The 27,490-nt window shown below is 49.0% G+C and overlaps 1 protein-coding gene across 2 annotated transcripts in view; it reads left to right on the forward strand.

Moving 5' to 3' along the window:
- Nucleotides 1-27,490, forward strand: part of LOC309632092 (uncharacterized protein) — a 259,053-nt gene that overhangs the window by 193,357 nt on the left and 38,206 nt on the right. For both annotated transcript variants that reach the window (XR_014246724.1, XM_082399266.1), the window contains exon 2: nucleotides 5,046-5,128. Coding sequence is in view for 1 of the 2 variants with exons in the window: in XM_082399266.1 (XP_082255392.1) it covers nucleotides 5,046-5,128 (83 nt within the window). In the remaining variant the exon portion in view is untranslated. The remainder of the gene's footprint in view (nucleotides 1-5,045; nucleotides 5,129-27,490) is intronic.

The following is a 27,490-nucleotide window of genomic DNA, read 5'->3' on the forward strand; positions in this document are numbered from 1 at the left end:
GGGACCTGGGTGGCACTTTTCTGTGTCTACCATGGTTGGGAAATCAGAGGTCAAAGAGTCATTTGCAGGTTGGTTAAGGCATAACTACCTTCATTTAACAGATTGCTGACACTGATACTCAGTCAGGGGAGGTGAAGTAACTTGTTCTATCAGTGGGCAGGTCTAGAACCATATTCTCCCAACTCTTGGCCCACCCCACGTCCAGCTTCCTCACTGGTCCAGTACTCAGATCCTACCTCTGTCTCCTCTCTGACCTATGGGGTGATCACACCCATTTTACCTACCTTGTGGAATTTCCAGGAAGACATAGGTACCCGAAGAGAATATACTTGAATTAGACACAGTGAATGGGGTATCGATAACACAGCAGTAATAACAACTCAGAAATGAATGGGTTGGTGCGCTAATTCCACTGGTGGTGACTCACTAGGCGTCTTTGTGCGAATCATGGTTTTCATATTTGTATGCCTTGTGCATTGATTCCCACACATTTATTGAGCACCTACTAAGTGCACAACACTCTGCATGACCCAGTAAAGGACACAGCGTGGTGCCAGCCCTGGAAGATGTGCCCCCCTGGAGGGGCAGGACAAGCTAAAGGACAGGGCCAGGCAGCAGTGGAGAAGTGCCCATTGAGTGGGGTCGACAGGTGTGAAGAAGATGAGGGCCAGGGCAGCGGCCTCAGCACTCTGAAAACACTGCTCCCCCACGGGATGCTCAAGGGCCATGGGATTGTCCACTGAACAAACCCTTAATGAAAAATCACAATTTAGCCAAAAAGCCAATACCCAGCTCTCTGCACAAAGTCTCAGAGATTTTTGAAACCCTTGAACTCCACGCCAGCATCTGCATCCAGAGGGCCCAAGCTTGTTCCTGTGCAGACCCATTTCTATCTCACTCCGAGCTGGCACTGCCAGCACATGGGCCTTTCTGGTCCCCTTCAGCAGAGTGACAGAAAGCAGGTTGTATTATTTCCTAGGGCTGCAAACTGGGTGGCTTAAAACAATAGAAATGTATCGTCTCACAGTTCTGGAGGCTAAAAGTCTAAAATCAAGTGTAGTAGGGCCACACTCCCTCTGAAACCTATAGCGGAGAATCCTTCCTGGCCTCTTGTAGCTTCTGCTGCTTTGCCTGCAGTCTTTGGTGCTCCTTGCTTGCAGCTGCAGCACTCTAATCTCTGCCTTCATCCTTACATCGAATCCTCCCCGTGTCTCTGTGTCTCGCCATGGCCCGTCCCGACTTCTTAGAAGGACACCCCAGTCCTATGGACACCGTATCCACTATGACCTCATCTTAACTAATTACATCTGCAGTGACTCTGTTTCCAAATAAGGTCACATTCTGAGATACGAGGGGTTAGCACTTCAGCATATCTTTTTTTTTTTGGAGGAAAGACACAGTTCAACTCAGAGCAGGAACCCAGAAAATACATTAGGTATCTCCTGGACACACAGTAGAAAAGGGTGTGTCTGATGTGGGTGTGTTTTTCCATGAGTGTGTGTGGAGGGTTGTTTTGCCTCAAAGTTGATAGGACACCAATATGCGTAAACTTTGACAGACGCATTGGGCTACTATTTACATTTTTATTCTCAAAGTCAATTATTTAAGTAAAAGCATATGCTTTGATTACGGCCTTAAGCGCATTTGGGGTGCTTTTTCCTAGGATGTTAAGTGTAGCAAACACTTTACTAACACTAACTCTGATCATGGCCAAAGGCCATAATCACACCAGTTCCATCCTGGAGAACTGAGGTCCAAACGGGAGCAGACTTAATAGGTTTGCTCCTTCTTTTAGCTGTTGTGGGTATTTGCTGGCGGTTAGTTTTTAACAACATAAGCACCTACCTATCTCTGCATGTGATCGTGTGTGTGTGTGTGTGTGTGTGTGTGCTGGATTATTCATTCTCGTCTCTCTCCACACATTGTCAGTGTGTGAGGTGTGAAGGGCACACAGAGAAGAAGGACGGCATCTTTGGTTTGAAAACAATCTCCAAAACAATGGAATGTCAAAAACCAGGCAGAGGCCAGAGGGGACTCTGTGTGTCAAAAAGGACACACCGGTGGCACTGGCTGTATTCCCTGGCTGCGTTCCTTGACTGAGCAGACCTCTTACTTGGCTGTCTCTTCTCTCTGGGAAACTCCCTCTCTTTTCCCAGGAGGTGCCCTGGGTCAAGGGCACTTTCCAGAGTGGAACCTTCTACAGCTTCGTCAGGTTCTTCCCAGCCTGGTTGCTAGGCAATGACGGTGCGCGCTAGAGGGGCTGCTCCTGCCCGGGTGGCTGGCTCACCATCCCATCTGCAATTTAAATTCCCTGACACGCAGAAGCAGCCAAGCTGTTCACTTGAGATTGCAAAAAGTTAGATTGAAATACAAGGAATATCCAGTGCCTCAAGCCCTTCATAAATGTTGCCTTGATAGTAACTGGGAGAGAGACGGGGAGAGACGGGGAGAGACGGGGAGAGAGGGAGCCGAGAGGGGAAAGTGTTCCAATTTAGACCTGCACAGTCGATTTACATGTGATCAGCGTGTCCCAGGCCTCCCTCTGCCCCCGGTCCGCTCTCCTGGCCTCCCCGGGGTTCTTCACGTCCCTTTCCACGCATCTCCCTATCCTGCCCTTTCGGTGAGTGAGACTCTGAGCATCTCTTCTGCCTTTCCGTGGATATCTGGACAAGAGGAAACAGAGATATAGCCACTGGCTAGTCAGCCGCACCCACGGGTCCCACTGCCACCCCGTTCCTGGGCCCTCCCTCTCCTGGAGTAACCTGCACCCCTCAAAGGCCCGCAATGACAGGTCCCTTGGCAAAGCCCAGAGCAACAGCTGTGTTGATAACAGCTGGATTCTCCGGTCTGCCTGGGCCCTGACTGGCGTTCTTGGGGGGGTACCTGAGGCTGTCTCTGGCCTCAGCGGCAGGGGCTGAGGTGGCAGGGAGTTCAACAGCAGAATCTCTGTAATTTTCCAGCTCAGATCTGTGAGGTGAAGAATCAGGTGCAGAGAAGGAGCCGCGGAATCTGCTTCTCTGGAGATTGGATTCTGTGATTAGCTCCCCCTTCAATCTCTCTTCTCCTCTCCCTGCTTTCACTCTTGGGTCCTGCCCTTTCTATCTCAGGCTCGTCCAACTCTTTCTTATTCTTTTATTTCTTTTTCTCCCAGTTTATCAAAGACTGTCTTCGAGGCCTCTGGCATTCCAGCGTCTGTCAATGGGAAGGGCGGACACAGCTGGACTCTGGGACTTAAGGGAGAAAGCTGTTTCCTCTGCAGGCCACCCTGGTCACCTCCTAGTGAGACATGAAAGTGAAAATGGTGGTCTTGAGGGAACCATACGTGGTTCCTGCCCTCTGTGAGCTTTCCCTCTTAAACTGGATTATTTGTACCTAATGGAATACAAGATTAGGACCATTATCATACAAAACTACAAGCATCTTGGGCATTGAGGGGGTTTAAGAGTGAAATGAAACCAGTTAACATCTACTAGGATAGTTATGATTAAAAAGACCTTGAAAATAACAAGGTTGGTGAGGATGTGGAGAAATTGGAAGTCTCATGCATTGCTGGTGGGAATGTAAAATGGTTCAGTCACTGGGGAAAATAGTTTGACAGCGCCTTAAAAAGTTAAACAGAGAACTACCATGTGACCCAGCAATTCCACTCCTAGGTATATACCCGAGAGAATTCAAAACAGATATTTGTACATCCATGTGTGTGACACCACTGTTGACAATTGCCAAGAGGTAGAAACAACCCAATGTCCATGGACAGATGGGAGGATAAAGAAAATGTGGTATATATCCGTAAAATGGAATATTATTCAGTCATAAAAAGAAATAAAATTTTGACATGTGCTGCAACATGGATGGACTTTGGAAATATGCTAAATGAAACAAGTCTGACATAGAAGGACAAATATTGTATAATTTCACTTATATGAGGCACCTAGAATAGGCAGATTTATAGATATAGAAAGTAGAATAGTGGTTACTTGGGATGAGGGCAGGGGGAATGGGGAGTTATTGTTTAATGGGAATAGAGTTTATATGGGGGATGATGACAAACTTTTGCGTATAAATAGTGACGATAGTGTAAAACATTGTGAGTGTACTTAACGCCATCGAATTGTATACTTACAAATAGTTAAAATGATAAATGTGTATGTTTTGTCATAACCAAAGGGTGAAATGAAGCAGCAAGTCTGGGGGGAAATTCCTAGTATGATAGGAGGAAGGGGAGAAGGAGGCGACCAGCAGAATCTCTACGCCGAGGGGAACAGGCCTTGCTGGCCCGTGGTGTCAGGAGAGGGAGCCGAATGAGAACATTGAGAATATTGGGAGTGATCTGGGCCCTCGGAAAGCATTGTCAACTACTGCCATCATACAGATGACAAAACCAAGGCCCAGAGATCTCCCCAGGGTCTGGAGGGAAAATAAAAAGGGGGATGAGTATCTGGCCATCCCGTGGGGAGTAAGGTTTAGGCAAGATGACATCCCTCCCGGCCCCCCTCCCAGTACTGGAAACAGTTGCAAATGTACATCAAGGGAGGCGTGGTGGGAAAGTCGGGAGGACCTGCCATGAGGAGGGAGAGGCCTGGGGATAACTAAAAGGCAGCCATAGCCTTGAGGGGACATTCATGAGGGTCTCGACGGGATTCTGTCCGGCCCATTGGTTTCCACCTCCGGCCACTTCTCAAGTCCAGCCAGGGCATCACCTCACTGCCATGCCCTCCCCCGCCAACTTGAGCCTTGGAGACTGGCTGCCTTGGGGTCCTCTGTCGCTCTGGAGGAGAGAGCAGGGAGAGGAATAGCCTGAAACCAAGGACCAGGCGCCCAACCCAGCTCTGAGGGGCCCAGGAAACTTTGTGGAGGGCAGGTGGTGCTCTCAGAGCAGCAGGGGGAGGGAGACAGGACTTCTAGCGTCCGTAATGGCACCGGGGGTGGGATTATAACTGGATTCTCTCTCTCTCTCTTTTTCGTGGTGCCCCGGGAGGACGCGTGCTCTCCTTGCCTTTGTCTTCTCTCCTCAACCCCACCCGTCTCTCCTCTCCTCCCCACAGGAAGCCCTGGGCAGCGGTATGTGACGCAGGTGGCCACGCATCAATTCCAGTTGTGTTCAAAGCCAGCGGCCCTGTTTTCTCAGGTAAGCCAGACGAGCTTCCCTCCACCATTTGATCTTTATGCTGCTCATGCGTCTCATGGTTACAAATAGCTCAACCTTCCGGGTGCTGACGGCAGCGCTGGGACATTACAGTAATGTGCCCATTCAAATCAAGTGCAGGCAGAGATTGCTACAGCAGCTTTTTGCCACGGAACACTTAGCCTTCGATAATAGCATTTTGGGTCCCTCTGGAACCTTCCTCTGCAGATGCACCTGGGATACCTCTCTCCCTCTCCCCGCTGCAACCCCGGGAGCTGAGGAGGGACAAAGATCGTTCTTGTTTTTGTTGATGAGGAAATGGAAATTCAAATAAGAGAACATCATGCAGGAAATAAGAGGGCTAGGACTGTTATCACAATGATGATTCAGACAATAATAATAACAATAATACTTCGTGCGCGCTTGCTGGGTGCTACTTACTGGGGAAGCAGTTTGCCTGCACTGGGGTAGGTGATGAGGTCAGTGAGGTGCAGGAGCTGTCCCAGGCACAGGGACAGAGGGAACCCCACCTTACAGCGAGTTCTCACTAATGCTCCTGACCTCTCTGTCAGGTAAAGTCAACTCAGGGCTGGTCCCAGGACAATTCTAAACTCAGAGAAAGCTGTCCTTTTCCTCCCTGCCTCCATGCCCCTGTGTTCGGGTCCTCATGCTGTCGCTGGGACCTTGACCCTGCTGTCTCTTGCCTTCCGGAGCAGAGTCGTCTCCCCGCCACCCCCCCCCCCCCAGTCCTAGATCCTCTGGACCCAGCTCGGAGCAGCCCCTGCTTTCCAGGAGGCTGACTGCTAAGGGGATTGTCTGGTTTCCAGCTACTGTGTTGCCCCACTAACAGCATTTTTATTTATACAACCTTGGCAATGCCTTGCCTTAAGGTGGGAGCCCAGTGACATGGTTAAGAGCTAAGATGGAACCACCAGCGACATTTCGAAGTCAAGAGTCCAGGCAGGGAAGTTGGCCCTGGCTCTGTCCACACCTTCCCACCACAACTGCCCATTTCGTGGGAAAGAAAACAGAGCAAGGTAACAGCACCACCATTTGCTAACACTGCGATCTATGTATCTGTTACCTAAGTGAATTTTCCAGGACACATCTCTGAGTTGTAAGGCAGCGTATTAGAAGGCCCATTTTGCAGGCGAGGAAACTGAGGCACAGAGAGAAAAGCCTTAGTCAACGATAAGTAATAAGTGGTAGACATAGAACCAGATCCCAGGTTTCCTAGTCCTGTGCTCTTCCTGCTGCTACACTCCACTTTGGCCCAGGTTCAAAGTTGCCAAAATGGACAATTTTTTTTAAACTTTTAGGCTGGTGGGTGACTGAGTAAAATCTTCATAGATGCTGTGGCTCCTCTGGGCTCCTTGTTGGGCTATTCACTCCATTGGCACAGTTTGGTCTTTGAATAAGTGAGAGGAGATTCTGGAAATATCAATACATGGAGAGGACGAAGGGGAGTGGGGCATCTACCTTTGCCCTAAATCCCAAATAAAAGGCTCCCCTGTCCCAGAGAATTAAGGCAGCCCCCTATTTTTTCTCCTCCTGTATTCCCATACCCTCCCCATCTGAGTCCTCAGAGGATAGACTCAGCTCTGACACCCAGGAAAAGGAAGGCCTTCTGGTTCCATTTCCACTGACCCTGTTCTATAAGCCCTTCCTCTGGGAGGACGCAGGCCGGTTGCCTGATTTTTCAATGGACAGTCTCTGAGCATGGGCTGGGGCCGTGCAATTCACTGTGCTAACAGCAGAGGGCGCCCCTGACCTTGGAGAACGAATCTGCCGACCTTTCCTCAGCCCTCGCGTCAGCCTGGCTTCTTGGGGGCCTTGCGGAGGGCAGTGCTCTGGGGGGAGTCCCAGGCACACCTGTGTCCCCGATCTCTGCTTCCTCCCTCCATGTGCCTCTGTCATCTGCTCTATCTCCAGGGAAGCAGAGGAACGGTAGGCTGTGGTAGACAGAGGAGAGACAGCTGAGCTGGGCTTGTGGGGACACTATTGCCATGTGGGCACGTTATCTCGAATTAGTGTCCTCATCTGAGGGCCTTGCCAAGCATTGTCCTCATGGGAGCATCATCAGGACCAGCTCCAAGTGGGAGAATGGATGCGAAGGGTCTGTAAACAGAAGGGCGCTCTAGGGATGTAACCCTGGACCTACCTGAGTGACCTGGGGCAAGTCCTCGGTCCCCGTGTGCAGAGTTCCTGCATAACACGAGGGACTGAACTAGAGGGTCGTCTACCTCTCCAGCCCCTTCCAGGGCTACAAGCTGGGATTCATGTCAGCACTTTCTCGTTTCTTTCCATGGTTATGCTGGTGGGTGCCAGCACTCTGATGGCCACGTGGCAGAGCTGGGGGCATGTGGGGACCAAGGCGGCCCCTGTAAAGTCACACCAAAGGTCTGATAGCAGCAGGGCTCTTGCCTGTGTGTCTCAGTGCCCCCTCCTTCCTGCTCACTGGGAAGAGAATCCTTATGAAGTCCTTACCTCCCGGAGAGCAGTTGATGACTTCTGGCCCAGGAAGGAGGTTAGACTTCTCTCCCTTACTGGGGACCTTCCCTGGTCACACTCACTCTATCCTGACACTCTGACATGGGTGGGGCTTGAGGGGGGCGGGGCAAAAGAGCCCATGAAATGGTTTTTCTCCTCCAAGGGCAGAGTTGTGGAAAAGGCTGGGAAAATCCGAGCTCTGGTTTTGGCTGTCCCATTATCTCTTTGGGCACTTGGGAGAAATCTCCCTGCATCTCCGAGTCTCAGTTTGCTCATCCGTGAAATGAGAGGCTGGAGATGGTTTCCCCTGCCTTTCCCATTCCGCTGTCTGTGCTCTCTGGGTCCTTGTCAAGCTTTTCTAACATCTGGCTCCTTGGAGAAGGGAAATGAAGACGGAGGAGGCTGGGAGGGAAGAGACACCATTAGAAGGAGAGCAGAGGCAGGGGTGGAAGGAAAAAAGGAAGGCTGTGCTGGGTTGGTTTATGCCTGCTCAGAAGTGGGCAGCTGACCTTTGAAGACTTGACGCCCCTGGGCTGAAGGTCCTGAGACTATGGGGGGTGGGGGGGCGGTCCTGGTCAGCTAGGAAAACACATCTTGGTGGCCGTCTGAGTGCCCTCTGTCCGTCCATCTAGACAGACTCCAGCCTCTCAAGACATTCAGAAACTGAAACTAGAGCACCTACAGCTGTGGGGGCCAGGGTGTGTGTGTGTGTGTGTGAGATGCACAAATGCCCATGGGACAGAAATACAAGCACAATGACACTTGTATGGGCAGGTGTCCACGGTAAGCATGTATTCAGCCCCCGCACACACAGGGACGCACTCATGAGCTCATGTACATACACAAGCCAACACGCCTGCTGTTAGCAAAAGATCACACTGACCCCTAAGGCAAAGAACTGTTTACTTGAAGAAGCATCTCTTACAACATATTAATAAAATACTTAGGCAGATTTTAACTTTAAAAACCCTGGAGAAGCAGAGACGAGGGTGAAGAGAAGGCGAGGGGGCTGGGGAGTGGGTAAAGGCAGGTCTAATCACAAAGCACTTAGCCCGCACGTCTGGGCTTCGGCGTAAGCACCATATTTAATGATACATTCAACCTGATTTTCCAACTCATTGAAAACACTTGCCAGCTGCTGCTGAGTGACTCCGTTTATTGTGTACCTGAGCTTGCTCTAACGGGGACCCCTGGAAGGAAGTCTCCAAGGAGAGCTGCAAATGAAAACTGAGCCAGAGAACTTAGGGCTGGGCGTTTTTGACTGGGAGGTGGGGAGAATGCAGAGCTGGGGCACAGCCGGGAGTGTGGGCAAGGTTGGGGGTTCCAGAAACTTCCTCGGGCACATCCTGGAGGGGAACTCTTGTAGTGGGCAGTGTGAACTTCTTTCCTCTTGTGCCGCCCCCTCAGCGGACCCATATGTACAAACACGTGAAATGACGCATGAGGTTTTCTAGCACCTCTCAGGATGGCTTCCCGAGCTGGCTCCTCTTGCAGACGCCTGAACTGTCTGGCCCTGGCATCTGTGAGAAACAGGCATTGCCTTGCAAGGCCCCGTCCCTCCTAAACATCACCTCCCCGGCTTTGTCACGGGTCTCTCTCCTGTCTTCTCCCAGCCACTGCGCGCTGGGCCCTTAATGCTACAGGCTCCCCCACTGTCCTCTCCTCTGTCCTGTCTGACAAGCTCTTAGAAGGAAGAGGGGGCTGTCCTACTGGCACATGCAGATGCATAGCCAGGTTTGAGGGCTGCTGGCTTGTTGGAAGGTTGGAGGGCGCTCCTCCAAGGAGCTGAGACCCTGAGCAGTGAAGTTCAGGTCAGAAAGTGGGGATGTATTTACAAGAAGGTAGAGGCAGTTCTGGGTAAGGGACCTGGTCATCCACGGGTCAGTTCGACCCATTCACATTGTAGCCTGTAATCAGCCCTCGGTTTGGTAGGAAAGTTTAGCAAGTCCTCCAAATCTTGCCCTGAGACAAGCGGGACCTGAGAACCCCTACTCCACTATCAGAGACCCCTCGACCTTGGCCTTTAAAAGTCCAAAGCCAGGCCCACATCTGTGAGGGCCGGGAGCGATCCCTTCCCATGGAAATGGATCTCTCCCTTTCTGGCCAGGAGATCCGGCCCTGACACGGTTCTGTGGGGACCCAGTCATCAGAAGTCGTCTGTATTAGCCACATTCTGTGGCTGTGGATCAGCCAGATGGAGCGGAGGGGGCCTGGCCCTCCCGCGGGGCAGCTGCCGTGCCAGGGTGTGTGATCTGCTGTCAGCATCTCCCGCTTCCAAGCACATCACTTTGTCTCTGGCGCGTCTCCATCAGGTGGAGGCGGGGATGGCTGATCCCTCTCATGGCCCGTGCTGGGGCAGGACCTTGTCCGCACAGTGAGTCAGAGGAGGCTGAGCTTGGACCTCTGCATCCCTGCCCCCTGGACGCCCCGGGTGACCTCCCAGGGTGCTCAATTCTGGTGGCTCTGCTGTGAGAGAATTACTATATTAACATGTATGTAGCGCTTGCACATTCAGTTGAAATGTCTTGAAATATTCTAATAAACGACTTTGGAGGACAGTGTCTGTAGAATTGTGCAGATGTGACCCTCCGAACTAGACAGGGCAGCTCACAGGCCAGTTAGATGTTGACAGAAAGGCCGACGTCCAGAAGAGAGACCAAAGCCTGGTCATCCCGCTGACTAGCAGCAGAATCATTTCCCATAGCATATCCTTCTAGAAAGTCCCTGCTCTCTGTGGTTCAGTATTTCCCTATTTTTATTTTTACTTCACTAGGTAACCTCAATGCCGATTTCTTTCGGGACACACAATCAAACGTCCCCACAGCACTGTGCCCATCTTTGAAGGGCGATTTGAGCATTGCTGATTGTCTAGACTCTTGGTTGGGGAGGAGGCCAGCTGGACTTAGCAAGACCCTGAACACACCTGGACCATCTGACCCTAGCGAAGCAGACCTCCCGGGAAATCAAAAGAGATGGAGAGATTTTTCTACCCACCTCAGGCCATAGGCTTCCGGAACAACCACCTGCTGTGTACTTGCTGAGAAGTTACTATGTTCGTGGTGCTGAGCAGTTAGTTGCAGACACTTAAAGCAGTAGGACTTGAAGTTAGATCTAAAGAAGGACTTGCAGCTAGCAGTACTGATAGAGTAAGGACTGCTCCTCATAATCTTTACATATGATATTTTAAAAAATTTTGTTTGAAAGCTTGTAGCATAGGGGAAGGGTGGGATTGTTTTGACGTACATTTTATTTATTTATTTATTTATTTAAAATTTTTTATTTATTTATTTATTTTTGGCTGCATTGGGTCTTCATTGCTGTGCGAGGGCCCTTCTCCAGTTGAGGCGAGCGGGGGCCACTCTTTGTTGCAGTGCATGGGCTTCTCATTGCGGTGGCCTCTCCCACTGCAGAGCACAGGCCCCAGGCGCATGGGCTTCAGTAGTTGTGGCACGCGGGCTCAGCAGCTGTGGCCCACGGGCTCCAGAGCACAGGCTCAGTAGTTGTGGCGCACGGGCCTAGCAGCTCCGCGGCATGTGGGATCTTCCCGGACGAGGGCTCGAACCCGTGTCCCCTGCATTGGCAGGCAGATTCTTAACTACTGCGCCACCAGGGAAGCCCTGACGTACATTTTAAAGAAAGGCTTGGAGTACATGAATATCCTGTTAACATTTTTTTTACCAGCCCTTCTTCTGCTTTCCAAGATCATACTGAAGCATGATCTTTATGTAAAGTCCCCCCATACCCACCCCTGCACACACACTTGGAGCCTGGTAGGCCTGGGCGTCGGTAGCGGGAGAAGCTCGGTGACCTTGGGGACTGCCGCTGGGTGCAGGGACTGCGGTTCTATGAATCCTCACGAAGCCCCTGGTCCCTGTCAGGGCTCCTCGCTGCCACAGCCAGGCGGGTTTCCCAGCGCAAGTAAATTCTGGAGGGGATTGACCTAGTTTCCAGAGTCTGAAGGGCGACAAAGGCCCCAGTCAGAACTCCTGTAAGTGGGCGATAAACAGTGTCTGTTGGAAAAAGTAAATAACTTCTGCAAAGGAGAGCAGACGTCCTGAATCCCTCTCCTCTCAAGGAGACTGCTCTCTCCAGGAGGGGTTCCCTGAGCTTTACACCTCCCTGTAATGCTTATTACCATGCTTCTGGGCCGCTGACAGCTGGCTCCTCTCACTCCCCACGACAGAGGGGAGACTTCAGGACAGGCCTTGGCCAAGTGGAAGGGGGCGGGGGGCTGATGGCCGTGCTTGGCCCTCAGGGTTGAACTTTATTGACTGCCAGCCCTGGGAGGCATAATGTCACACAAGCACACGCACACACACATGCCTATGATACCTAATTTACATATTAGGGAAACTGAGGCTCAGAGAGGTTCAATAATTTGAGTTGGCCCAGCTATTAAATAGGCAAAGCCAGAATCAACACCCAGTAGCCTGAGTTTTTCAAATCAAGTTCTCTTTCTCCTACTCTGGTGCTATTTCCAGCTTTTATCACATCAGAATCACTTGGGGATCTTGTTAAAATGCAGGTTCTGATTCCCTAGATCTAGGGTGGGCCCAGAGATTCTGTATTTGTAGTAAGTTCCCCGGTAATGCCATTGCTGCCCTCCATGGAACAGAGTTTAAATAGCGAGAGTCTACTACAAATACCCTGAAGGGGCCGACCCTGGGGAGCACTGCCCATGGAATGGGAGGCTGGGATCATTCTGGGAAATGGGGAGACGTAAATACCAAGACTAGCTCAGGCCGTGGCGGAAGCAGAGAGGTCAGGAGTGGGAGGAAAGGGCAGTTGTGCCGTCTGCCCCGCTCCCTCCTTGGGACACTTCTTGGTTTGATTTTTGTGCAGGCCAGGTTTCCTGGGATGGGTACAATTTGTGCTGGTCTCAATGGATGCCTGGAGCCAGAAATGACCAGGAATAGAGGGGTACTGCATCCGCCAAGTTCCATCCCTGGTCCAGAATTCTAACCTGCCAGCTTGTTCATTCATCTAGTGACTCAGACCCCTGGTAGACTGAATTTTCTAAAAATGTCTGTAACAATACTGTCCATCCTACACACTGCTCTTACAGTGGGACTTTCCATCTAGAGGTGGTGGCCTCTATTCTTTACCCGTGAACCTGAGTGGACGTGTGATTACAGCTGAAATGCGGCTATGTGTCTCCTGAGGCTAGGCCAACACAGCTTCCACCTGGCTCCCTTGGGACACGTGCTCCTGGGACCTGCCACCATGCTATGAGGAAGCCCAACAGCCCCATGCAGGGTTCAGGTGTAGGTATTCTGGCCAACACACCAGGTGAGCCCGGCCAAGAGCAGATCTGTGAGTGAACAGGTCTTCAGATGATTCCAGTGCCCAGTCACGAAGTCACTCCAGTCTTTGACTCTTTCCACCTGAGGCTACAGACATCAAGGAGCAAAGAAAGCCATTCTTGCTGGGCTCTTTTTGAATTCCTGACCAACAGTATCCTTGAGCATAAGAAAATGTTTTTTGCTAATGTCAGTGCATTTATGGTTGTACGTACATAGCGATAGTAACCAGTAGAGGCCCCAAAGCAGGGCTGCCTGAGGCCGCGTGGGTGACAAGGCTCAGAAGGGATCTGGGACAGTGAGGATGAAAGTGGCTCAGCCCCTGGGTTCGTGAAGCACTTCATACTTTAAAGGTGCTTTTCCATAGTAATGTCCCATCAACAATTCCCACTTTATAGGCAGGAGAGCTCTCTTTTCAGATGATCTTCGTGCCGAAGCTCATGGAGGTTACAGACTTGCTCAAGGCCACTCAAGGCAGGGCCAGGATGACCCCCTGAAGCAGACTCCAGAAGCAGAACTCTTCCAGTAACACTGTGCTGCCCCGGTCAGCCCTTGACAAATAAAATGTCCCTGCCTGGCGCAAAGCCACAGATGGCTGGAGCCCTCCCCTCGACATGATTAGTTAGAATTTTGCACCTTTAGTACCCATCATGGGAGAAGAAAAATCTCTCCAACGTTGTTAATAAACAGAGTCAGAGGAAAGCACTGGAACAGGGCAGGTGTTATTTATCAAATGTGAGAAATAAGCTAATCAAGAAAATCAATCCCAGGGTGACTGTTTCACGGGAGGGTGAGGGTAAGTGTGGGGAATTAGCTCACTGGTGCTCCAGGATTTGAAGGCGACTAGGCAGTGAGTGGATTTCGGGGTCTTTGAGTCTATTTGGTAGCAGCTGTTTCTCCCCATCTTCTCTATATCTGTCATGAGGGCACCCATGGGAGGGTGCAGGGGCCAATGCTATGTGGAGGGGAGTTTTATCTAGATCCCTCTCCCTGGCAGGAACCTGCTTGTCAAATTCCTGGCAGGATGGGATGAAAGTAGCCACCCCACCTTGAGTCACAGAGAGGGGAATTCTCCCCGTTTTTATATTCCATCTCTGGGTTTCTGGTGAGAAGAGGTGATATTGTCTCCCCAGAGCTCTTCTGGCTTTGACAGAAGTTTGTTTTAGATGATGTGATAGTTGTATGTCTCATCTTGACGAGGCTCTAGTGCCCAGTTATTTGATAAAACACTCACCAGGACTTTGCTGTGAGGGTATCTTGTAAATGTGGCTACATCCGAAATCAGTTGACTTTAAGTAAAGGATGTTACCCTCAATAATGTGGGTCAGCCTCGTCCAATCAGTTGAAGGCCTTAAGAGTTAAAACGGAGGTTTTCTGGAGAAGAAATTCTGCCTCAGAACCATGCGCCTTGATCTTGGACTTCCCAGATTCTAGAAATGTGAGAAAAACAATTGATGTTGTTTATAAGCTTAAAAAAAAGAATTGTCCCAGCATCAAATCCTGCCTGAGTTTCCAAAATTTTTCCCCCAATGCTTCCCCAAATACTTCACTGAAACCCAGAGACAGGGAAGGATATGTGAATGTCTGGGACACCAAGTCTAGGAGTGCCTGTTGACAATGGTGACATATAGGGCCCATTACCAGTGCTCGGACCAGCAGTGCTGGGAACAGATGGGGATGAGGGCCTCCATGACAAAGGTCTTGTAGATGCTGAGGCACATCAGCAGGAGGACTGCTGGCCAGAAAGTGTGGTCCTGGTCATAGCGTGTTACCATCCAGGCCTGGGCAGATGTGATGATGTAATGGGCCAGACTGATGCTGCTCATCATGCGTACTCATCTGGATGTGTTTCGTCCTTACCAGCCTCACAGTCCCATGAGCCAGTTCCTTTAAAAAACATATATACACACACACACACACACACACGTACACACTACACACATATTTATACACACATACATGGGCATCTTCTGTTGGGTCGCTTTCTCTGGAGAACACTGCCTGATCAGATGGTGTTTTTTTTAAAATAAATTTATTTATTTATTCATTTATTTTTGGCTGCGTTGGGTCTTCGTTTCTGTGCGAGGGCTTTCTCCAGTTGCGGCGAGTGGGGGCCGCTCTTCATCGCGGTACACGGGCCTCTCACTATCGCGGCCTCTCGTTGCGCGGAGCACAGGCTCCAGACGCACAGGCTCAGTAGTTGTGGCTCACGGGCCTAGCTGCTCCGCGGCACGTGGGATCTTCCCGGACCGGGGCACGAACCCGTGTACCCTGCATTGGCAGGCAGATTCTCAACCACTGCGCCACCAGGGAAGCCCTCAGATGCTATTTTGAGTACATCATGTGGTCCTGATATTTTTTATTCTCCTGGACAACTCTTTGATCCGAGGGTTCAACAGGTGTGATGATGATGGCGGTGGAGGTGGGTGGAAGGTGAGGCTGGCGTGGAAACACACGCGCGTGTTTTATGAGCCCGCCTGCCTGCTGCAGGTGGGTGGAATGTGAGGCTGGCGTGGAAACACACGCGCGTGTTTTATGAGCCCGCCCGCCTGCTGCAGGTGGTCAGGAGGGCGTGGTCTGATGGGAAGAGCACCAGGTTGAGAGTCAAAGGCTAGTGTTGGGGCCTCGGTTCTGTGACTGACCACTGCTCTTCTGTGTCAAGGAGAGAAGCCCAAGAATGATTAGGGTAATCAAATAAGGTCGTGGACAGAGAAAGACAAATCCTGTATGGTATCACTTACATGTGGAATCTGCACAAAAGCTCATTCCATAGACACACAGAATAGAATGGAGGTTGCCATGGGCTGGGGATGTGGCGGGGGTGGAAATGGGAGGATTTAGGTCAAAGGGTACAGACTTTCAGTTATAAGAAGGACAAGCTCTAAGGTTCTAATGTACAGCATGGTGACTATAGTTAATCACGTGGTATTGTAGTCTTGAAAGTTGCTGAGAGTAGATCTTAAGCGTTCTCACCACACGCACACACTCACACACACACGCACGCAGGATTAACTACGTGAGGTGATGGATGTATTGATTATCTTGACCTTGGTGATCATTCCATAATGCGTATGTATATCAAATCATCACATTGCACACCTTAAATATATACAACTATATTTGTAAGGTATTCCTCAATAAAGTTAAAAAATAAAAACTTTTTTAAAAGGAAAAGGGTAATGGAAGTTAAAGCATTTTGTAAAGCAATATACACACGTAATTTGGTATCCTTAATTTTTGTAAACCCAGATTCAGCCCTCAAATTATCTGAGGTAAGTATCAAATACCTATTATTTAGAGAGAGTATGACCAATGGGTAGAGATGGGCTTGGTTCTCCTTCTGAGTGTCAGTTCAGCACAGTTCAAGCGAGAAGAGAAAACACTGGGGGCCATTTGTCAAAACCAGTGAAGTCCTTTACGTGAGATCTCTCAGGGATGCAGACGTGTGTCATAAGGCAACGATGGGAAGTAAAGCCCCCACTTGGAAGAGGCTTTGGTCAGGCATTCGGGGTGGAGCTGAGGCAGCTCCGAGGCATTGTTGCCCCTCTTGCTTTGCTTACCTTGCTTAACTTGACTTTTCAGAATCACTGAGCCTGAGGATTTGTGGGCACGACACGGCTCAGGAGAGTGCCCGTGGATGGTGACCTTTTGTGCCCTGAGCAGGGGAGGGAGCTGTGGGCATATGGCAGGACTGACCACTGTCCTGGAAAGAAGCGGAAGGGTCCACATCCTGAGCTGGAACGCTTATAGGATTTCTCAGTTGGCAAACAGTGGTCTGCAGGGTGCCCTGTGCCTTACTCCATGGAGTAAGGACTCCAGGACCACAGGGCACAACTTTCTGGTTTGCAAAAAATTCCTTCCTTGCCTATCTCTTAGACTAGCCTGTGAGTTTTATGTGGTCAGAGGCCATCAGCTGTATCCTGGCACATAATGTTTAATGAATAAATGAATGAAGTCCCAAGGATGCTCAATCCACTGGCCATCATTTATCACGGTCATCTCTTGTCTGCCCCCTATCAGGGGCCCTGCGGGGAAGTAGTAGAGGCAGGGTGGGAAGGGCAGGGAAGGGGAGGGGATGGGAAGAATGGGGAGAAAATTAACTAAAGAAATAAGGAAAATTGTTCCTATCCTTCAGGGATTTGCAGCTTCAGTTAAGGAGGTCAGATATACTCACATAATGCCAACGGTTTGCTCCCCTAAAACATAATGAGCTTCAACCTGCAGCATCTCATTGATGAAGAATTAGCAGCCAGCCTGTGTGCAGGCCCAAGGCAGTCTCCCGAGGAACAAACCTGGAGGCGCGAGGGCGTTGCGAGACAAGTCCATTTTGGATGGGGTTGAGTTGGGTTAATCAGGGCCAAGTCTGGAGGGGGTGAAATTGGAGAGGGCCTCTGAGGGGGGCGCTGGCCATCCTCTGAGCTCGGGGTACACTTGCAAACTGGGAAAAAGCCCTGCCTGCATCCAGCTAAGATTGAGGTCTCAGATCCTACCCACCTCAAGCTGTCAGGGAACCTCTTTCTTAGAGCACAGTCGGGCAGCACAATCTCGCATTAATTTGGAGCTAATTGTCAGGTAATGAATTCGATTTGGCTCACCATATTGAAATCCCTTCTGCTCCCAGCTGAACACCAGTAAATCATTTGCATCACAAATCTTGTCTTCACTGGATGCTCAGCTCACCCAGGCTGTCGCTCAGACCGTCTCCTGCATCCCCACATTCCTTCATCTTTGAAAGCAGCTGAAAATCATCCCACCTCCTTGTCAGAGATGCAAAGCTGAGACCCACCCAAGAAAACTGAGTTTGGGTGAGCATCTTTGAAAAGTCTAGAACAGTGGTTCTCAAAGTGTGGGCCCCTGAACCGGCTGCATCAGCATCCTGGTAACTCATTAGACATGCAAATTTTCAGGCCCCGCTTCCCAAACTAACCGAATCAGAAACTCTGAGGTGTGGCCCAGCAGTCTGTGGTTTAAGAAGCTCTCCAGGTGATTCTGATATGCAGTCAGGTTTGAAAACCACTGGTCTATCTAGAACATTCACTAGGTCCTCTGGAATGTCAGTGTCAGAATTCTTCTCAATTCACTTTAACTCTCTGCAAGGCCAGCTCCACTGTCTAGGTCTCTGGATCTTTTTTTAATTAATTTATTTTTTTATTTATTTTTGGCTGCATTGGGTCTTTGTTGCTGCGCGCGGGTTTTCTCTGGTTGCGGCGAGCGGGGGCTACTCTTCGTTGCGGTGCGTGGGCTTCTCATTGTGGTGGCTTCTCTTGTTGCAGAGCACGGGCTCTAGGCACGTGGGCTTCAGTAGTTGTGGCATGCGGGCTCAGTAGTTGTGGCTTGTGAGCTCTAGAGTACAGGCTCAGTAGTTGTGGTGCATGGGCTTAGTTGCTCTGTGGCATGTGGGATCTTTCCGGACCAGGGATCAAACCCGTTGTCCCCTGCGTTGGCAGGTGGATTCTTAACAACTGTGCCACCAGGGAAGCCCTAGGTCTCTGGATCTTATCAGGGGTGTCTGAATTTATTTCTCTTCTATCTCTGTATTAGCTAGAATTAGATTCAGCTGGGGGGAAAAAGGCCAATTATAAGTGACTTAAACAACATAAAAGTTCTAATGTAAGGAAGTTGGGGGTAGGCAGTCCAAAACTACCTGCTCTGACATGGTTAGCATGCCACCTCATGGTCCAGGACATCTGCTCAGGACCAATCATCATATCTGCGCTAGTCAGCAGAGATAGGAGGAGAAAAGGCTATGCTCAGTCCTGGAAGTTTCACGCAACACTTCTGTCTTAGATCTCATTGGGCAAAACTTGGTCATTTGGCCATACCTGCCTGCAAAGGAGGCTGGGAAATGTAGTTTTCATTCCGGATGTTCATGTGCCCGGCAAAAAATCAGGAAGTCTATTTCAAAGGAAGAAGAGGAGCTCAGACATTGGCAGAGACAGCTAGTCCCAAACAATGGCACACCACAGCTTCTGAGATATATTTCTGCTTTAAAGCCTTCAAGTAAACTTCTCCATGTTCTTTCACACTTCAGCGCCTGCTTCACAACACTTTTATTTAAGGAAGCATTCTTCCATCACTCGGAGCATCTCTTTCTTGACGGCCCCCATGCCTGTAGCCCACTACATTCAATTCCCACTGCCTGTTGATCCACCTAATTTCCATGTAATTGTGATCCATGGTTAGTCTGTAAATGCCTAGAAGCAAGTGTGAGGGCAGCATCTTTGCTGGTGCAGCCGACGTATCTCAGCTCCTCCATGATCCGGACTCCTCACCTGTAATATGAGGGGATTGTAGATGGTCCCTGCAGTGCCTCCCAGCTCTAGTGTGCTCTGGTGCTCTCTTTTTTTGTTTCCTTTCCTGACGTTTATGACTGTCCTTGGGGTCGGTCATAAGGCAGTGAGCCCTGACCAGCTAACTACTCGACAAACTTGGGCAACACTGGTGGGTTATAAATGAAGGCACGGAATGCAAAGCCAGGAAATACAGCTTGGGGCTTGATTTGGAGGATGGCTTTTGAGAAACTGGTTCTGGAAATGAGAAATGTGATGTGTATAAAAATTAGGGGAAATCTTGTAGAGAATCCTATAAAGTTGGTGCTGATAGAGAGGTCGTTTATCTGATATCACCCCTCCTTGCCCCAAGCTCCCCCCCATCTACCTCCACTTCCACCATTTTACAGGTTTAAAAACAAGCAAACAAAGACCCTGAGGTCCACAGAGAGGGGACATAATTTGTCCAAAGTCTTACAGCCAACCCATGAAATGACAGAATTGACGGTGACGTCCTGTGTGACCTGAGGGTCACTAAAAGGCCACTAGTATACACACATGCACACCACATACTCTCCGAAATGAGCCCGGCTAGACGTAGTGACTTGAATGAGGCACACTTGACCTCTATAAACATCAGTTTCCTCATCTGTTAAATGGGGGTAATAACCATTTCCATGATTCTTAGGAGGATTAGACCAAAAAATTTACATAAAGTCCTTGACATCTCTGCAGGTGTGCAGTTAATTGTCTCTCCTTTCTGGACATACTTTTTTTTTTTTTTTTTTTTTGCTTTTTCTATGTTCCCATATTTTTTAAATTGAAGTATAGTTGGTTTACAAAGTTGTGTTAGTGTCTGGTGTACAGCAAAGTGATATATATGTATACATATATTTATATATTCTTTTTCAGATTTTTTTCCATTATAGGTTATTACAAGATATTGAATATAGTTCCCTGTGCTATCCTTGTCCTTGTTGTTTATCTATTTTATATATAGTAGTGTGTATCTGTTAATCCCAAGCTCCTAATTTATCCCTTCTCCCACCCTTTCCTCTTTGGTAACTATAAGTTTATTTTCTACATCTGTGAGTCTGTTTCTGTTTCATAAATAAGTTCATTTGTGTCATATTTTAGATTCCACATATAAGTGATATCAGGTATTTGTCTTTCTTTGTCTGACTTACTTCACTTTTGTATGATAATCTCTAGGTCTATCCATGTTGCTGCAAATAGCATTATTTTATTCTTTTTTATAGCTGAGTAATATTCCATTATATATATATGTATATATGTATGTGTGTGTGTGTGTATATATATATATATATATGGGCGCCACATCTTCTTTATCCATTCATCTGTTAGGTTGCTTCCATGTCTTGGCTATCATATTGTAAATAGTGCTGCTGTGAACATTGGGAGGCATGTATCTTTTTGAATTAGAGTTTTCTCTGGATATATGCCCAGGAGTGGGATTGCTGGATCATATGGCAACTCTATTTTTAGTTTTTTGAGGAACCTCCGTACAGTTTTCCATAGTGGCTGTATCAGTTTACATTCCCACCAACAGTGTAGGAGGGGTCCCTTTTCTCCTCTCCAGCATTTGTTATTTGTAGACTTTTTTTTTTTGATATTTGTAGACTTTTCATGATGCCCATTCTGACTGGTGTGAGGTGCTACCCCATTGTAGTTTTGATTTGCATTTCTCTAATAATTAGCAATGTTGAGCATCTTTCCACGTGCCTGTTGGCCATCTGTATCTGAACATACATTTTTAAGTGGGTCTTAGGCACTGCAGTCCATAAGCAGACCAACCTCAGTTTACTTGAACAGCTGCTTAGCTGAGAACTCTCTCTCAGGACATGTTGTTCCACAAACACTGAGCACCAATCTGAGCTAAACAAGGCTGGGTCCCTGAGCTTCAGGTTTGCCCTCTGAGTAGGGAAGGGCAGAGGACCAATATGATCGACACTTCCATGTCCTGGGTGTGGCATGGGTTTGTATGGCTTGCGTCACATAGTTCTGATAATGGCTCATCATCCTGTCCAGAGCACAGTTAGGGCTGGGGTTAGGGCCAGGACTCAGATGAGGGTTGGGTTGGTTATAATCATTTCACAAATGAGGTCATAGAGACCCAGTAATGTCAGCAACGTGCCCAAATCCAGCAGAGGAGATGAGAGTTGTCAACACTAGACCTGTGGGACGGACCTGTGGGATGGAGAAATAGGGGTTTTGATCTGGGTCAGGGAGGGAGGGAGAGATGGGGGGCTGAGCTGGACGTGAGTGGTGTGAGGGGGTCCAGAGGGCCTGTGAGAGTCTGTGGCCACTTCCCAGTTTTGGTGGGGGGCCAGTCTTGGTATAAAAACTGATTGCCTTCTGTAAAGCTTGCTCTTTGAGATTAAAAAGTAATATCAGTTAGAGAGGGAGAAAAATCCTTTCTTTGAGGACAGAATGCGCAGAGACCCTTCTCTGGATATTCTTCCACAAACCTGTTACTATTCCTGGTAACCCTAAGAGATGGTGTGTTCCTTTGAAAGTTGTGAGTAAATCAAGCATCTGCCAGTGAGTGCATTGCCCTTGTTAATATCCCATAAGCTTCAGGGTAAAGTGAAAACTCTGAGGTGGGACAGGGGAGGCATCTGACCACCGCATCAGCCGACCACTGCTCTATTTGCATCCCTGCCCCTGCCCCTGCCTGTGGACGTCCTGCCTTGCTAACTCCTGCTGAGTCCCCTCAGCTGTCACCTCCCTGGGAAGAACATTCTCTTCAAGCTCTGTGGGGTGAGCTGGGTGTTTCCCCTCAGTGCCCACCCCACCGGAGCACTGACCATCGTGTTAGAACTGGCTGTTGGTGTCCCTCCTTTCTCCCCAGGGAGCCGGCGTTTCCACATCTGCGAGTCCCCAGTGCCCGGTGCCCAGTAGGTGCTTGTTAAGTATTTTATAATTTCAGACATGATTTATCAGTCAATGGCAAACTGGCTTCTGGGGGTGGGATATAGAAGATATGGGAACACTCCTCCCTCCTCTGGGAATCCAGTCTCCGTGGTAAGGGAGGACTAACCCAGAGAATAGGGACCGACAATCTGTCAGGGGTGAATTGTGCTGCCAGGACCATGGACGCCTGGAGGTTTCATAGACGAGGCAGATTCTTAGCAGCTGGAGCCGTTAGACAAGTAGCATCTCAGAGACTGTTTGGGTTAGGTTAGGAAGCGATGGGGGAGGTGCAGGAGGGATGGTGGCCAGTGGGAAGGGCTGGTCAGAATGAGTGAACGGGAAGAGGGGAATGCGAAGGCTTAAGAGCCATGGAAGGAAATAGGGAGCCACGGAAGGTTGTCAAGCAAAGCAGGGAGGGACAGAATGAAGTGGTGTTTTAGGCGTGTGAGTGTGGAGGGAAGTGGTGAGCAGGAAAGTCTGAGACCTGGGAGGAGGGAAAGAGAGAGGCTGGAGGGGCTGGCTTTCCTTTGACCCTTTTCCACATTTGCTCCACCTCTAACCTCGTTCAGGTGCTTCGTAGCTTGGACACAACCCGTAGGTGGACTACCGGAGCATCTGTCATTTGTTCGCTCATTCTTTCAAGAATTTTTCTGTTGATTCCTACTATGTTCCAGTTCTGATGGTGGTGCTAGGGCTGCAGACCCCTGTCCCCAAGGACGTCTGTGATGAGGACAGACACTGCGTAAATACACCTGATGACCTCTTTCATCTACGCTCTATCATTTAAAGAAATTGTTTCGTTATGTACATAGCACTAGTCATCTGTCCACACCTTCACCCTCTCATGTCCCCACTCCCATCGATCTGCCAGTTTTCTCGAGGGGCTACTTATCAACGGTACACACTGTCCATGGGAGGTGAAGGTGCTATGCGACATTGCGGGAAGTGGGGTGTCCTTGAAATGCAGACAAGGTGGAATTCCTTCTCTTGGTCTCCCGTCCCTGGCCTGGGTGTCTACTCCACAGTGGGTCCCTCCACTACCCCAGGCCGGGGCTGTCTGCACACTGGGGGCCCTCAGGACAGAGACTTGGCTAAGAAGCCCCTTGAGATCTCAGCCCCCAGAGGCTTGACGCCAACCTCTGGTGGTCCCCAGAGTCTGAGTCTCCTTACCCTCCTCGTCCTTCTCCATTTCTCCTTCAGGCCTCGTGACTGAGACTAAGGAATAGGGTTGACAGCACAGAGAAAGAGGCTCAGGACTTGCTGGGCTTAGTCCCTGCACACCCAGCCAGCCAGCCAGCCAGCCAGCCAGCCAGCCAGCAGCTCTCCCCTGGGGTCGAGGCTCTCCAGGGAAGCCAGTGTGAAGCACACCCCTCTCCCTCCAGAGTATCTCCACTTTGTTCAAGTCAGAGCATCGGTCACTGGTCAGAAATCCTCTCTGATAGAACTCGGTGGTCAGGGCAGGGGCAGGCATGGGTACCAGGAATGACTGAGCATATCCTGTGTATAGGCTGTAGCACATAACATCATCTCACTCCATCATCACATGATCCAGATATCTGCACGTTATCCAGAGGAATGTTTTAAGCGGGTTAAGGTCAGGATTAAGTTTATTATGTTAACGACATTCATGAGGTAATGGGGCTCAGAGAGGTGAAGCTGCCTTCCCCACGTTCACGCAAACCTTGGCAGTCTGGGATCGGAACCCCTCAGCTCGTGTTCTGACCAGCATTGCTGCTATGCTGCGGGTACTCACGTTATTGCAGAAGCGCAACCTCGTGATGCCCTGCCAGCCTGGACATGTTTCCCCAGCTCTCCCAGTGTTTACCAGCTTCACCTGTGTTCCCACTGCCTTAGAGCACCCCTCTCTGTGCATGGCCCACCTCTGTCTCGGGGGCTCGCTAACTGAAGCCTGCACTGCCGATGTGCTGGGACACTCTTTTCTATACACAGCAACAGAAAATATTGCAGAGCAAACACGGACCCTTGCAGAGCCACGAAGGAGGCTCGTTTAAGTTGGCATCAATTTTGCTAACCTCCTGCTGAAATATTTGCCAATCTGGCCAAGGTTCTGAGCTGCCTGGGGCCCAGGAACACCTCTTCTGTTTAACGCTGACCTTGAGTGAGATCCCATTTCTGGAGGTTGCAAGGACTATACTGCGTGGCTTTTGCTCCCTTGACTTTGGGATGCAAGCAAGGTGACCTTCCACATGTTCCAGCTTTGCTCACTTGGTTGTTCTTCTATTCTGTCTTTCAAGCTTGAATTTGCCAGCTGGGTTAAGGTCTGGCTGGGCAGAAATGCTGGCCCCCAGGGTCCAGGCACTGGGGACCACCACGTCCCTCCTGGTCAGTGTCTTCACTGGGCTCCCCGATGCTGTTTACAGAGTATGCTGTCTCGGCCGCTACTCATGAGCACTGCGTGCAGAAAGCCAGTCCGGGGATAATTATCTTTAGTTTGTAGAGGGGAAGTTGAAGTTCAGTGAGGCACCCAAGGCCAGCTACAGACCCTAACCCAGACCTGTGCGCATGGCCTCGCTCTCTCCTCTGTGCCTCCCACAGGGCTCTCCACAGCCCCCTTGCACACGTGACCCGGCCTAGGCGCTATCTACTGACTCTTGTTAAGGAAATCGTGTAGCTCCTGATTCTGAGATCTGATGGAGACAGGACGCTGGAGGGGACACAGGCTCTCTCAATCCGTCTGCTCTGCCTGCTGCCATCCCCTGATCTCGTTTCGTTCCACAAAGGCCTTCTCCAGACCACAGAGCTGCCCACGGACTGGCACACTTGCCCTCAGGGGAACCCTGCCTGGCCGCAGTGTCTGTCCCTCCACTCAGAACTTCCCCTCCCCACTTGGCCTTATCAAATCTTACCTACCCTGTTCCTCTGAACTCTCAGAGTCTGCTGGTGACCAGATAAACAGATCTAAGAATTAGAGGTACATTATCCTGAATCCCTCTTGAGGGTATCGATGGGAGTTTGGGGGGCAGTGAGCAGCCCTGGGCTCCTGTATGGTTATTTACCAGCGCAGTGTCTAACTGTTACTGCCTCACACCCCAGCAACTTAATCACATCATTTCTCCTACCCTCTCTCTCCATCTCGGTTACCTCTGGCTAAAATTGGCCACTTTTGTAACTGTCACTGCTTGAAGAACATCTTTGTGATGCCCTAAGAGGATGCCTCGGCCTATGGTTGGAAAGCAGAGGGCCTGAGAACTTAGCCCACGTGTGCAGGGCTGTGGGCCGTTGTCACTTCCGGCTCTGGGCAGGCGATGGCGTGTAACAGCTGAGCGTAGACTGTAGATCTAGGATGTCTGGGCTTGAACCCGGGCTCTGCCACTCCCTAGCTCTGCAGTCTTGGGCAGTTTCCTCACTCTCTCTGCAGCTGATGGGTTAAATGGGGAAACGCTAGTACCTGCTTCCAAGGGTAGTAGCGAGGGTGTGCGAGTTAATGCACATAAAGCCTTTAGACCAGCACCAGGCATATGATAAATCCTCAAAACCTCCTAAAAAATGTGAACTATTACAATTCTTATTATGCAGCTATCTTGCTCTTGCCATTCTCGGCCGTCTTAATAACAGTGCATAAGTATGCCCAGTGCTTCTCAGTTTAAAAAGCATCCTACCTCACTCCTTCAGCACAAGTGAAGGTTACAGGATATGCCCCAAGGTCACACAGTCAGGGAAGGGGCAGCACCTGGTTTTAAAATTGGTTCCAAGTTCTTTTTTTCTCTTTTCCATATCTTTATATTACTCAATGCCACCTCCCTACAGAATGCGTGGAAAAGCCGTGGATGACCCAGTAACTCCTAATTACAGGGGGAAAGAAAAACACCCCTGAAGCTATCTCATTTTGAGAATAGCACGTTTGAAAAAAAAAAAATTAGAAACGAAATTCGAAGCCCATCCCAGAGGCAGCTGCAATTCTTTGCCAGCCACTGCAGTTCAAAGAGGGAGACTTAAGGAAGGTCTTGAGGAGAATTACTTAATTTGGAGCATTGGAAACCCAACAATTATTTGCTTAAAAATAGAATTTGCTGAAGCAACTTCCAGCTTCTTATTCTTCTCACTGCATAATAAAGTAATTAGTAATTTGTGTCACTCCGGTAATTTGTCTCCTTCTCCTAATCACCAACAGTGACACTGCTCCCATGCTGGGGTTCCAACACACACACTCACACACAGACACACACACCTACTCACTCACTTCTTTCTGATTCCTGGAAGAGGGTGGATGTCATAGTTTCTGTGGTTGTTTTGTTGGGATGATAAGTTCTGTGACCTCTAAAATTTATCCATTACCATATATACATAAGACAGTCTGGGTGTGGTTGTCATAAGAAGTAGAAAGAAGGTCCGAGAACTGTCAAAATATCCCCAAATATCATGAGAAGCTATACATGGTGAGTACTATATATATGTGCAACTAAATATCAGGACCTTTACCTGACAAAAGGCTTTGTTTTGAAGTGTGGGTTGTATTACTGTTTAATATGATGGGTCTTACAAAGGTTTGAAAAGTAAAAAACATTTATTAATACATTTGTTAGATTGAAAAAAGTGAAACTATATAAAAAACAAAGTGGACAGTCCAGGATAATCCAGAGTATAATTATAAGGAAAACTTACATGTGTCTTAATACCTCCTAGGGGCTAGATTTGTAATCAGCTATTATAAATCAAACAAATATTCAACTATTTGAAACAAACTACAATGGTAGTGGAAATTTTATCCCTAAGTTTATCTGACTGAATTTATAAGAGGCTTTAGGTGACTATGGGAAACTAGAGAAATGAAGTTCAAAGGATTGGTTCTTTTCCATGTTTATCATGTGATAATCTATTATATTCAAATCCCTGTACTGTAACAAATAGTATTATTGCTAACATTTATTGACTGTTCACCATATACTAGGCACTGTGCTAAGAGGTTTACCTTACCTTCATTATATCCTTTAATCCTCACATCAACTTTATAAGTTAGGTATTAATATTACTTCCATTTTATAGATGAGGAATGTGGCAAAGACTGTATTGCTTACCCAATATCCATTCTTCTCTTTTTTCCCATAATACTAAAACCCAGATTTTATTTGGGGTGGCAATATGACATGTTAATGGCCTACATTTTCTTCCTGCCCTTGAAGTCAGGCATGGCCATGTGACTAACTTCTGGGCAATGAGATAGCAGGAGAACTGTTATATGGACCATCCAGAAGATTTGCCCAAAGTATCTTACTCCTCTGGGAGGTGCACCCCTTCTTGTCATGTCTCTTGCCTTATGCTCCCTGCAGATGTGATAGCTGACACAGTGCTGTTTCTAGTAGCAGCTGGATTGGCAGTTCAGACCCGTTCCTCTGCTGAGGATGGCTAGAAAA

The sequence above is a fragment of the Balaenoptera borealis genome (genome assembly GCF_965194805.1).
Source record: "Balaenoptera borealis genome assembly, chromosome: 7".
Classification (NCBI taxonomy): domain Eukaryota; kingdom Metazoa; phylum Chordata; class Mammalia; order Artiodactyla; family Balaenopteridae; genus Balaenoptera; species Balaenoptera borealis.